The sequence below is a fragment of the Xiphophorus hellerii genome, chromosome 6 (assembly GCF_003331165.1).
Source record: "Xiphophorus hellerii strain 12219 chromosome 6, Xiphophorus_hellerii-4.1, whole genome shotgun sequence".
Taxonomy (NCBI): domain Eukaryota; kingdom Metazoa; phylum Chordata; class Actinopteri; order Cyprinodontiformes; family Poeciliidae; genus Xiphophorus; species Xiphophorus hellerii.
In genome coordinates, this window is record NC_045677.1 from 30,451,745 (window position 1) to 30,463,946 (window position 12,202).

The following is a 12,202-nucleotide window of genomic DNA, read 5'->3' on the forward strand; positions in this document are numbered from 1 at the left end:
TATGTATTGCAATTTTTTTGCCCAGGTCCCTCTTGAAAATGAGATCTAGATCTGAACGGGGTTTACCTGGTTAAATAAAGGAAATAAAAAAACTAAAGGAAAGTAGACATACTGGCAGTTACTTTTTTATGAAACAGATTTCAAATGTTTCAATGAGGTGCAATACAGTTTAAATTGGTTAAGGAAAAAATCCAAACAAGTTGTAGAACCTCTGCATTTAGAGCAGGATTTATGATGTTTAACAAGCAACAAGACAATATTGACCATGTCAAGGCCACCAACAGTATAATATGTGGGAGATCAACTGGGTAAAAACTGTGAGAGATTTTGAAGTGAGATTCTTTAAACTTTGGTGAAATCGGCCATTTTACAACAAATTCTTTATAATAGACAGATTGGCTGTTATCAAGATATTATGAGATCTAGATCCCAACGGATCTAGATCTTATTAATTATTATAATTAATCATTATAATAATTTAATAATTATTAATTTAATAATTATTATAATTATTAATTTAATAATTATTAAATTATTTAATAATTGTAATCATTAAATAATTTAGATTTGAAGGCCGTCACAAGCAGAACATTATTGCACTTTCTATCAGTCACTATATTCTCCAGTTTTCATTTTGGGTAAAGATGAAATAACATTTGAATATCTTAAAGTGTTTTGGATGAGATGGATCAGAGCTACAGGAATAGATTTGCATACTTTTAGATATTCATTACAAGAACAGTTCAGATTAAATTTATTGGTAAAATCTCTATAATTTAACAAAACACCATTACTATCCATTAAGTCAGTTACAAATAAAATACCTTTTTCATACCAGTCAGTTTTAAAAATAGATTTTCTATTTATTAATATTGATCTGTTATTCCACACAACGGATCCATGTGGGGTAAAATTGTGGGTAAACATCATTTTCCAAAAATGTAAAACTTGCTTGTGAAAATTAGACGGTGCAATATTAATGTTGGTTAATTCAAAATCACATTTAAGCAAGAAATCCAAGCCACCGAGTTTATTAAATATAGATTTAGGGATATGAAACCACATTGAGTTGGAATGAGACAAATAGTTTTTCAGCCAATTTATTCTAAATGAACCAATCAGAGCCTCCAAATCCAAAGCTCTAATTCCTCCTTTATCATAATCTTTAATAAGATGAGATCGTCTTAAATAGTGACTTTTGTTCCTCCAGATAAATTGAAAGATTATTGAATTGGTTTTCTTAATATTCTTGTCAGAGATAAAAGCAGAATGGCATGAATAAATTAACTTGGACACTCCTTCAGCTTTGGACAGAAGAGTTGGTCCAAAACCAGTCAGATCTCTAGTGAACCAGAGACTCAAGAATCTCTTCATGCCTGTGATGGCTGCAGTTACAGCCACACAAATGTGGTAATATTCACTCTCACCACACGCAATTAGTTCATTTCACTTATATTTGGATTTCTTTAAGTTTAGGATTTAATTTACAGAATAACTGGTTTTGTTTAGGAAGCAACACATCACAGTGTATTCTAGAATAAGTGCGCACATTTTAGTTTATATTGTTGTGTTTTGCTTGATTTAATCTTTGTTTTGTTTCTGAGTTTAAGTGCTGGCTGCCCAATCCTTAGGAGAGCAGAGAGGTGGAGAAGGGGTGGAGCAAGCCAGCTGAGACTGCAAATTGGTTCACACCATTACTCATCATCCAGAGGGGGGGAATGGGATTTGCTATGTTAGTTTCAGTTAGGTTTCTGTGTATTTTCCCCTTTGTGTTTTGTATGTGGCCTGATCAGCCAGTATTTAAGTCCCCTTTTGTCTCTGTTTGGGAGGTCTGTTTTTTGAGTTAGTCTGAGTTGATGTCTGTTACTTTGACCTCTTTTATGGGCCCAAATTTTGTCATTTTTTCTATTATTTACCCAAGTTTTGTTTTGGGTTAAATAAAAAATAACTATTTTGACTTTAAACCGGTGCCTGGCTGTTCCTTAACTGCTCGGTCCATCACAATGCCATCCAAGCAACTTCCAATGTTTTCCTCCTCTCTTCTAATAGTATTTTTTGAAATCAGTATTCCCAGATATTTAACTTCAGACTTAACTGTAATGGAGGCAGCAGCCCCTCAGAGCTGGAATGGATCGGCAGAAGTTCACATTTATCAATATTGAGAGACAGACCAGATTAAAATAGATTTTAGAGCAATGTCTACCTTAGTTTTATCTCTTGGAAAAATTGTTGTATCGCCGCAAATTGACTTATCTTGAATTCCTTATCAAAAATTTTGATACCGTGCAAATTAGAATTGTTCATAATTAGTAAGGTAGCATTTGAGTAGTTAATATAAATAATGTAGGTGAAATTGGGCAGCCCTGCCTGATTCCTCTTCACACAGAGAAACTAGGGGTCAAACTCGTTCCCAGGGAAACTGAGCTACTTATATCACTCTAAAATAATCTGATTATATTACAACATTGTTCCCCAAAGCCAAAATATTTTAGTGTTTTTATTATAAAGCAGTGTTCCAGTGAGTCAAAAGCCTTAAAGAAATCCAGGAATAAAATAAAACTGTCACTATCAATAAAGCTACGATAATCAATCATATCAAAAATCAGTCTAGTGTGATGATGGATATTTCTTCCCTTTAAAAACGCTGATTGGCATTCATTAATAATCATAATAATCCACTGTTTAAGCGATTGGCATAAACAAGAGCTAAAATGTTATAATCTGTACATAAAAGAGTGATGGGTCTCCACTTGTCTAGTGATAAAGGATCTTTGTTTTGGGGATCAGAGTAATCAGACCTCGTTTCATGGTGGGAGAGAGATTATTGTTTGAAATGCATCCAGCAGGGCCTCAATAATAGTTTTGGTAAATCTTTCCAAAAGAAAGTATAAAATTCAGAGGTTAACCGTCCAGACCTGGAGATTTACTCTTTTCCATTTGTTGTATTGCTTCATCAAGTTCTTCCATTCTTAAGTCATCTTCCATAAGGTCTTTAAAATCAAGATGAATTGTTTCAACAGATTCCTGAATTTCATCAGAAAAATACTGGCAATTGGATTCTGAATACTTAGAACAATAAAGATCACTATAAAAATGTCTCATTGCTGCATGTATTAAATCCAGGTCTTCAGTGATGCTGCCATTAATAATTAGTTTCTGAATCTTTTTGGACTGTCTCTGCTTCTCAAGATTAAAAAAATATGAAGATTTTTTTCACCATCTTCAATCCATCGAGCCCTGGAGCCAATGAAAGCCCCCCTTGCTTTATCTAGAAAAATATCATCTAGTTGAGATTTAAAACATCAAGCTGACTCAGATCTTCAGACGATAAAACTGATTTTGAACATAGAGAATTAATAATTTGGGATTGTTTCTGTCTCCTGAGCTTTGAAGCAAGTTAGCCTGCCTTTATTGCTGTTGTCCTAACATTAAATTTAAACCACTCCCACTTATTTAAGGGCGACAGATCTATTACTGAAATATCTTCAATGAGGTCCAGGACTAAAGGACAGAAAGTTTATTATTCAGCAGATTACTATTAAACTTCCAAGCTACGTTTGAAGGTGGTTTAGATTTATTCAGAAAGAGAAACAAGGTAACTGAACAATGATCTGTTAGAGGAGCTGCTGAGATTTCACAGCTTGAAATATTATTGACCAGATTATGAGGGATTAACCAGTAATCCAGCCTAGAGCTCTGGCCGTTTCCAGAAGGGTTGAACCAGGAGTATTGTCTGATATTAGGATTTCTAATTCTCCAGCAGTCTGTCAAATTTGTATTAGAGATTAAATTTACAAAAATACCATGATAAATATGGTGCTGCCCCCTAGAGGGCAGGCGATCAATGGATCCATCTGGAGTTACATTAAAATCTCCTCCTAAGATAACCTGATCAGTGGAATATTTTATTTTCTATTGTTTTATCTTCCCTCCGAGGTCAGTAAAAAATATACTATTCATGGCTTTATTATTATATCCATATACACACACCAAAATGAACTTATTTCCATCAATCTCCACTATTACAGTTACCCAGCGGCCATTTGATTCACTGATATGCTCCAACAAAGAACCTGGGAATTTATAAAACATAATCACAACCCAGCTGAATGCGACGAACCATGACTAAAATAAATTTGATCACCCATTGAAGTTTCCAGAATTTGGCCTCCTCACTTGATGAGTGAGTTTCCTGCAGAAAAAAACAATTAGCCTTTTGCTCCTTGCAATAAAGAAAAGTAGCCTTACGTTTGACAATATTTTTTAAACCCCTAGTATTAAGTGAAAGTAAAGATAACATGAAATAAACACAGTAGTTGTGCAAAAACTAAACTCCGGAACGATGAGCAGGAAGGAGATAACGTAGCCAATAACAGCTATATGAAATAGTGCAATAGCCCTTTAAACAAATACAGACATAATATACCGTACCAGTGGGAGTAAAGGAACATGGCGGTGTAATTAGTCAGGGTCCACTCTTCGATTATCGATCAGGGCGAAACCTTCCTTCAGGTATGCGCGTTTGCCTCTCTGCTCCTGGCTTCCTGAACCAGGGGCCACAGTTTGGCCCTGGGAGCCTGGCTCCCTGAACCAGGGGCCACAGTTTGGCCCTGGGATCCTGTCCTCCCTAGAAAAGTCCTCCTTGAAGCTGATGTGCATTTCTTTACAGCCTTTAGCCTCCTTGGATTTCCTCCAGACCTCATCCCGCAGGGTTCGCATCCCGAACTGAATGATGAGGCTCTGGGTCGGTTGTTGGCCGAAGCGGCTCCAGCTTTTTTCCCCAATCTGTGAACGGCGTGGACCGAGTCACGCAGCCGATCCACGGAGACAGGAATGATCCTAGTGAGGATCCCGATGATGGATTCCCGTACGTCCTCGTCGTCTTTCTCGGGCAGTCCGGTCCGGTCCGGTCCGGTCAGCCTCAGGTTCCAGCGTCTCTTGTAACGAGCCTGGTCTTCACAGGATCCTCAGCGCTGCGTTTTCTTTTTTGAGAAGGTTAACCGTAGCTTGGAGCTCTGATATGGCTTTCTTATTTACCCCAATGGCGACAGTATTAGCTTCTATGCGTTTGTCAATGCTTTTTAAAATTTCAGTCTGATTGTCCATCTTTGTGTTAAGTTCTCCTATCGCACGGAGGATGGCGCTCGCTGTGTCCTCCTTACATTCAGGCTCCTGTAGCTTCATTTTCTTCTTGCTTTAGTTCTCAGTAGGTGTGTGATCCCAGTTCACCTTCTGTTCTTTAGCAGAAGGATCAGACGAGGCTCCGACCAACTCAGTGTCTTCAACAATATCTTCGTCTCCAGCCTCTTGAAGGGCCGACCGGTTGTAGTCTGACATGCTGACCTCCGTAGATAAACTCCCATACGGCAAAAAAGAATAAGAAGGCTGCAATGGTTCCAAAAAGTTGTTAAACTAAGAATAAAAAAACCTACGATGTTTTAAAACAGGGGCTAAAGCACAAAATTTGGATGAAATCTAGGCTAAACAATAACTGTATACTAGAGCCTGCAAAAACAACAGCTCTCACTCCGCCATCTTGGGACCTCTTGATGAACCAGACCTGCAAGCTGCTGGCGGAGAGCTGGGCGCCGGGCGCCGCGCTCAGCCCGCCGGGCGCCGCATCCGCTCGCAGACCCTCAGCATCCTGTTGCTGCAGCAGGCGCCCAACATCAGCCGGGTCATGATCCGCCAGCTCATCCCCGAGGCGCCGCCTCTGACGCAGCTGCTGGACCGGTACGACCCGCGGGTGGAGGACGAGGAGCAGGCCATGACCGAGACCATCATCACCATGGCAACGAAGAGTAAGTGGGGATCTTTATGGAAAATTTGTGCGTTAAAAACAAAGTTGGTGCAAAGTTGGTTTAAGAGCAGAAACGCAGTAAAAACTTCCAGAACAGGCGGATCGAGGAAATTATACTCGAGTAAGAGAAGCAGTACTTCAAGTAGTAGTAAAAAAATACTCAAGAGTAAAAAAGTACTTGGGAAAAAGTTTAGTCAAATCCTGAGTAACTGATAAAATGATGAATCATTTAATATTTAAAAATACATCATCAGATGGACCAAAATGTAAAGTTAAGTGGAAATTTTGATATTTTCAGGACCAAAGTTACAATAATTTCATCTAAGTACCAAAATCAGGAAAAAGACTAAATTTCCATATCAGTTTCTGTCAATAAGAAAAAAGCTTCTGAAACTTCAACTGTCATAAGGTGTGGTGGATGAGTGGTGAGGTAAACGCAGCAGGCTCAGGATCAGATGAGAAATGGTGGTTTAATGAAGTAAATCCAGAATTAACACAGTCCAATATATCCAACCTGCCGGGCAGCACGACCGAGCTGAAGCCAGGGTAGCAACCGGCAAACGAAGGACGAAACAGACTGGGCCCACAGAAACGGAACGACAGGACGCCAAGAGGGCGAGTACCGACGAGGACCCGACAAAGACACAGAGACACAGGTGAGACTAAACACACAAGAGGTAATTAGGGAACGAGAAACACCTGGGAACTAATCAAAGGGAGACAGGACAACACGGAGACACGGAGACACGGGAAACTCAAAATAAACAGAGAAACTGGAACATGACTTCAACAAAACCTGCAGGTGTTTCTGTGTCTGGTGAATTTTTCATTCAGTGGGTGGAGAATCCAGAAATTTTACTCAAATAAGAGTAGAAATACTTCAGAATAACATTTTTCAAGTAAAAGCAGAAAAAAAACAGCTTAGTAAAAATACTCCTAAATGTATATTTTTCCAGTTTATTTTTCAAGTTTCTCTGATTTTACTCTTTATAAGTTTATGTTTGAGTAAAATGAACATTGTTCCTTTGTTCTGTGAATTCCTGACAACATGTCTCTTCATTTTGTTTGTGAATGTATGTAAATAAGCAGTCAGATTTAGAATATCTTCTCCTGGGTCTTAGCCCTGCTGGGGGCTCAGCCCCCCTAAAGGTCAGATCCTAGAATCGCCCCTGGCTCAAAATAAAACTAAACTAATTCTGCTAGATGATAATGACATAAAAGAGAAACACTGTGAACACCTGGCAGGTTGAACCCTGAGTCTGCTTAGCAGAGGGCAAAGGTCAAACCGTGAGCCACAGACCAGGCGGACACCGAGTCACACTTCAGTCCTTTATTAGCATACAAACGGAGGGGCGGAGCTTCCAGCGGGTCACGTGACCACCGCTGTCTCCATATCAACACAACAAAGAGTTTAAGCTCCTCCTCCAGGTTGACTCATCATCAAACAGCCAATCAGAGCAGGAGTTTGGTTAGCTTCAGGAAGTCACCATCCCCAACGGAGGCGGGTTCTGTTCAGACCCGGATGCAGCTGCTTCAGGGTTTAGGGTTAAAGGTCGGCGGGGTGGAAGGTGAGAGATGTTTCAGTCTTTGTATTGTCTCAAATCTCTTAAAGCTGCAGTTTGTAACTTTTATGAATCAAATATTGTTTTTACATATTTGTTAAAACTGTCTATGTGGTGACAGTTTATGAGAGATAATCTGAGTGCTAACTGGAAACAACCAATCAGAGCCTGGAGGCGGGGCTTGATGCTGTCAATCACTCTTAGTTGTGCCTGCTTCCCCTCCTTGTTCTCTGCTATGCTGCTAGCACAGCTTGTCATGAATGCTAGACTAGCTAGCATAGCAACTGATGACGGCAGATAAACAGTTTTGCTGTAACAGTGAGTTGTTTCTCCGCCTTTAGCACATTTAGCAGCAGGTACATGAGGTGATTTATAGCACTGGGCCCCGCCTCCTGGCTCTGATTGGTTGTTTTTGGTGCATTTCCTCAGCTGGCAGTAGCAGCTGATGGAGGAGATGATCTGCCTCATAACAAAGTAACAACATGGAGACGGATTGAAGTGATTTCATAAAAGATCCAAACTGAAGCTTTGAAGTTGAAAATGTCTCAAATGTTTTAATGTTCATCAGGTTTTATGTTTGGAACGTCAGAGACATTTTGGTGTCTTTGGTGAAGAACATTTGGGTGTTCCAGTCAGCGGGGCTTGGGGTCAGCGGGGTCAGCGGGGCTTGGGGTCAGCGGGGTCAGCGGGGCTTGGGGTCAGCGGGGCTTGGGGTCTGCTTGCCCTCTCAGGTGTAGGTGTCTCCGTATCTGCGGTGGCCGTCACCAATCAGCTGCGTCTTCTCGCTGGCGCTGCTGGGCTGCTGGACGGTCGGTGTCTCTACATCTGGAACAAGCAGAGCAGAAGATATTTGGTTCTGGAGCCCAAAGCGATTCCCACCACATCCAGCCGTTCTGCCCTGGGGTCGCCTGGCTGAGGGGCAGCTGCCTCTTCCTCCAGACGTTGATCCGTTAGCCTCCCGTCTCATCCAGCTGCCCAGTTTGGAGCGGCTGATTGGTTCTGATGTTCAGATGGGATCCCTCATCGCCTCCATTCCTGAACTTGAACTAGGACGTTCTACAGTCCCTGTTGCCATCAATGGACTTCCAGGCTCAGTTGGATGTTCTGGGAAGTTGCAGGTAGTTCAGCTGATAAATTGGTCCAATGAATCAACCCTCCTTACTGTCCAGAGTTACCATGACAACGCAGAAGCCCAGGCGGGTTTGGTAGTTCAGCTGGGTAACACGCAGCGCCGTCGCTGCGTGGCGCGACACCAAGAGGCGTCAACGAACCAGGCTGTAGAAGAATCTTTCTAATAACCAAAACGACAACAAGACTCTGGCAGAAAATATAAAACGAATCACTGACATTATTTTACTGTTGTAGACAGAAACAAAAGCAGCAAAGTATAATTTTCCATATTCAAGACTGCCTTAAACTAATGAAAACATGATGACAAACACAACAGCAACGATAAACGGGTCACTGAGCAGCCAGGCTAAAGTCATCACTGAACTGAACGTTTGAATCATGGAAACCAGAGCAGCAGTCTACAGATGACGCTTTCTGACGTCTTACCGTTGTCAGGATTGTTGCGAATCTCCTCCTCCAGGTCGTCAGGGGAGACGTACTCTGGCTCCGCCCCCTCGCCCGCAGCAGTGGGTTTGAGTTTCCCACAGCAACAGTTGCAGCAGCAGCAGAGGCAGCAGCCGCAGTAACATCCGGTCAGAACGCCGCACAGCAGGAACAGAGCCTGCAGCACAAACACACCGTCACACCAGCCTCACCGCAGGGGGAGGAGTCTGGCAGTCCCTCTAAGCTCCACCCCCACCTTGGCCCACCAGGTGGACAGCATGAAGTAGGTGTTGACGTTGTCCTCTCCAAACTGCTGCGCCACGTAGAGCCCCAGGGAGCCGTACGAGTCGTAGATGTTCCTCTTGCTGAGGTCGGCCAGCACCGAGTGAGCGTTGTTCAGCTCCTTGAACTTCTCCGCCGCCTCCGGGTTGTCCGGGTTCTTATCCGGGTGGAACCGCAGCGCCAGCTTCCTGACACCACAAACAGGAAGTCAAGGACGACTTACTTCCTGTTTTCAACTGGGTAGTCCGACTGGAGGACGACCACCGAGTCCAAACTGCTGTGTGACGGACTTACCACTAACCTTTAGAAACATTTCTGGGAGGATTTAAAACTCTTGTTGTTTCAGGCTGTAGAAGAATGTTCTAGTAGGAATGTTCTAGTAGGAATGTTCTAGTAGGAATGTTCTAGTAGGAATGTTCTAGTAGGAATGTTCTAGTAGGAATGTTCTAGTAGGAATGTTCTAGTAGGAATGTTCTAGTGTTAGTAGAAAGGAACTCTAATTTAACTAATCCCCAAACCTGGTAAAGATAAGAAAAATGTAAATAATTTAAGGCCTATCACGCTGTTGAACACTGACTAGAAGATCTTAACCAAAGTTTTGGCAATGAGGTTAAAAACTGGTTTACCTAAAATAATTAGTCAAACCCAATCCGGCTTTCTAAAAGGCAGATCCATCATAACAACATGCGCCTGGTTCTGGACCTTATTGATTATAGTCATTAATAAGAGATGATGGTTTTATGTTGTTTTTAGATTTACACAAATCTATTTATCAATTTATTGTTAACACGTTGAGACATTTTGGATTTGGAAATAGTTTTCTTAATATGATTGGTAATCATATTAAGTATATATATATATTAACATATATATATATACTGTATATATTAATATGAAGCTGTGTGTCTCTGTCACAAGGCTCAGATTCAAAGTAGAAAGAGGAATCAGACCAGGCTGCAGTATCTCGCCTCTCTTATTTATTATAATCACAGAACTACTAGCAATAACAATTAAAAACTCTAATATTGAAGGTTTGGGAATTAATGACCAGAAAATAATCATTAGCCAATTGGCAGATGATACAACCCTCTTCCTAAAAAACAACAAACAAATTCCTGCAGCTCTAAATAAAGTTGTTCTCTCAGCCTCAGGGCTGCAGCTAAATATAAATAAATGTGAAGTTATGAGTATCCATAACTGCTCTGATTCTTCAATTTCCAATATTTCAGTCAAAAATGAAATTAAGTACTTAGGCATGTGGATTACTAAATGTAAAGCTACCAGCGTAAGAAAAAATAAAAAACTGCTGTGAGAGGGGCGGGGCTACATATTCGCAGGGGGCGGGGCTTACCTGTAGGACTTCTTGATGTCGTCATGGCTGCAGCCTTTCTCCAGGCCGAGGATCTGGTACAGAGATTCTCCAGAAGTGGACAGACTGCGCTGCTTCCCGTCTGACATCCTGGTTCATCACCTGGAGGGAAGTGACGTCACACCTTGATGCAGACCGCTGTGACATCACTGTGGCTCCGCCCAGTTGAGAACAGCAGGTGATGTCACACCTTTCCCACTAACTCCAGGAACAAACTGGGACTGATCCAGTTTCCCCATTTCCAATCAGAGCCACCAGACCACGCCAACGCTACTGAGCATGCTCAGTGAGGCTCCCTCCAGGCTGAGCTCACATCAAATAACTGAATTATTTAAGAGAATCAATAACTTTTGAGAAGCTGAGCCTCAGAGTTCATGAAATGTGGGCGGGGCCAGAGGGGACCAATCAGTAAGCAGCTGATCTTAAACAGACGCAATCATTTTAACCGATGGATTAGTAATTAATAGTAATTAATATTCATTCTTCCTCCTCTGGTTTCAGCTCCACATTTCCAGAACGTTTCTCAGCGGAGAAACTGAATCTGAAGTTTATCCGACAGAAAAATAAAAAAACAAAGATATGTATCAAGACGTTATTCTACAGATCCAGCAGGGGTCGCCACAGAGCAGCTCAGGAACACTGGCAGCCAATCAGATCAGCCGGATCCACGAGCCAAACAATCTGATTGGATAAAAGTTCCAGGTAGAGGTCAAGGTTCTGGTTCTGGTCTGGTTCCGGTTCTGGTCCTGGTTTCCCATTGGATACTTGCCCTCTAGCCCCGCCCCCTGGCTAGTTGCATCGTTTCTATTGGTTCCTTTCAGATTCAGACTTCCTACTGAGAGAACGGAGGGGACCATCTGGACCGAATCGGACTCTGAGTGACCCGCGGGTCACAACAGAACTTTCTGCTCCCAGCAGCAAGCCCAGCTGGCCCTGATTTCAGCTCTGTCGGTTCCTGCAGGTCCGATCTAACGGGACCGGATCTGCCAGCAGAACCGGAGCAGAAACCTCTGGATCCTGAACGACGGAAATTAGAACCGGGCCTGAACGTCCAGAAGAAGAAGCCAGCCTCAGATCCCCATGGCTGATCCAGAACCAGATCCAGAACCAGAACCTTCTTCGCTCCACAGAAAAATTAACAGGTCACTGGTTGGGAATACCAGCAGAACCAACATGAAGCTGGTCAGGTGAGTCTGAGAACCCAGCAGAACCAGAAGCTGCCAAGTGTCTCCAGGTGTTTCCAGCTGACTCCAGGTTACCTGCGGCGTTGCGGCGCTCCTCCTCTGGCGGCGGCGGCGGCGTTCTGCTCAGGTGTTCCAGGATCTCTGATGGAACGCATCAAACATTCAGAGCGGCTCAGGTGACGGCCGGCTGCCACGCCTGCTCGGGTTTCGTCGAGAGAGCGTTACCACGGCAACCAGGTGAGACAGGCCAGACATTGGCAGGAACATCCTGACAGCTGATTGGCCAGAGGAGTCAGAGCCAATCAGATCACTCCACCACAGCCTGCAGCCAAGGGGCGGGGCCTGAGCCCAGGAGCTGGCAGCTGATTGGATCAGAAGACCTGAGTCACGAACAGAGACGGGAGCTGATCTGATTGGACCCGGTTCTGAACCCATTCACTGTTTTCATAAA

The 12,202-nt window shown here is 42.6% G+C and overlaps 1 protein-coding gene across 2 annotated transcripts; it reads right to left on the reverse strand.

The window, feature by feature from the left end:
- Window positions 1-7,115: 7,115 nt before the first annotated feature.
- LOC116721446 (dnaJ homolog subfamily C member 5-like) lies at window positions 7,116-12,182 on the reverse strand. 2 transcript variants are annotated; one of them, XM_032565177.1, is made up of 5 exons: window positions 11,827-12,182; window positions 10,550-10,669; window positions 9,173-9,386; window positions 8,920-9,094; window positions 7,116-8,187 (listed from the first exon to the last, which is right to left on the reverse strand). In XM_032565177.1, the coding sequence occupies exons 2-5, from the start codon at window positions 10,654-10,656 to the stop codon at window positions 8,090-8,092; spliced, it is 594 nt and encodes a 197-aa protein (XP_032421068.1). In that variant the 5' UTR covers window positions 10,657-10,669; window positions 11,827-12,182; the 3' UTR covers window positions 7,116-8,089. The 2 variants fall into 2 exon arrangements, with proteins under 2 accessions (XP_032421068.1, XP_032421067.1); XM_032565176.1 differs by having other exon boundaries at window positions 10,550-12,157.
- Between the last annotated feature and the right edge of the window lie 20 nt (window positions 12,183-12,202).

What these genes read in the sequence shown, in the direction of transcription:
- LOC116721446 (XM_032565177.1), bottom strand. Translation starts at nt 10,656, where the DNA reads ATGTCAGACGGGAAGCAGCGCAGTCTGTCCACTTCTGGAGAATCTCTG. An exon ending in GACATCAAGAAGTCCTACAG is followed by an intron (nt 9,387 to 10,549) that starts GTAAGCCCCGCC and finishes TTGTGGTGTCAG; the next exon opens with GAAGCTGGCGCTGCGGTTCC. An exon ending in TGTCCACCTGGTGGGCCAAG is followed by an intron (nt 9,095 to 9,172) that starts GTGGGGGTGGAG and finishes TTTGTGCTGCAG; the next exon opens with GCTCTGTTCCTGCTGTGCGG.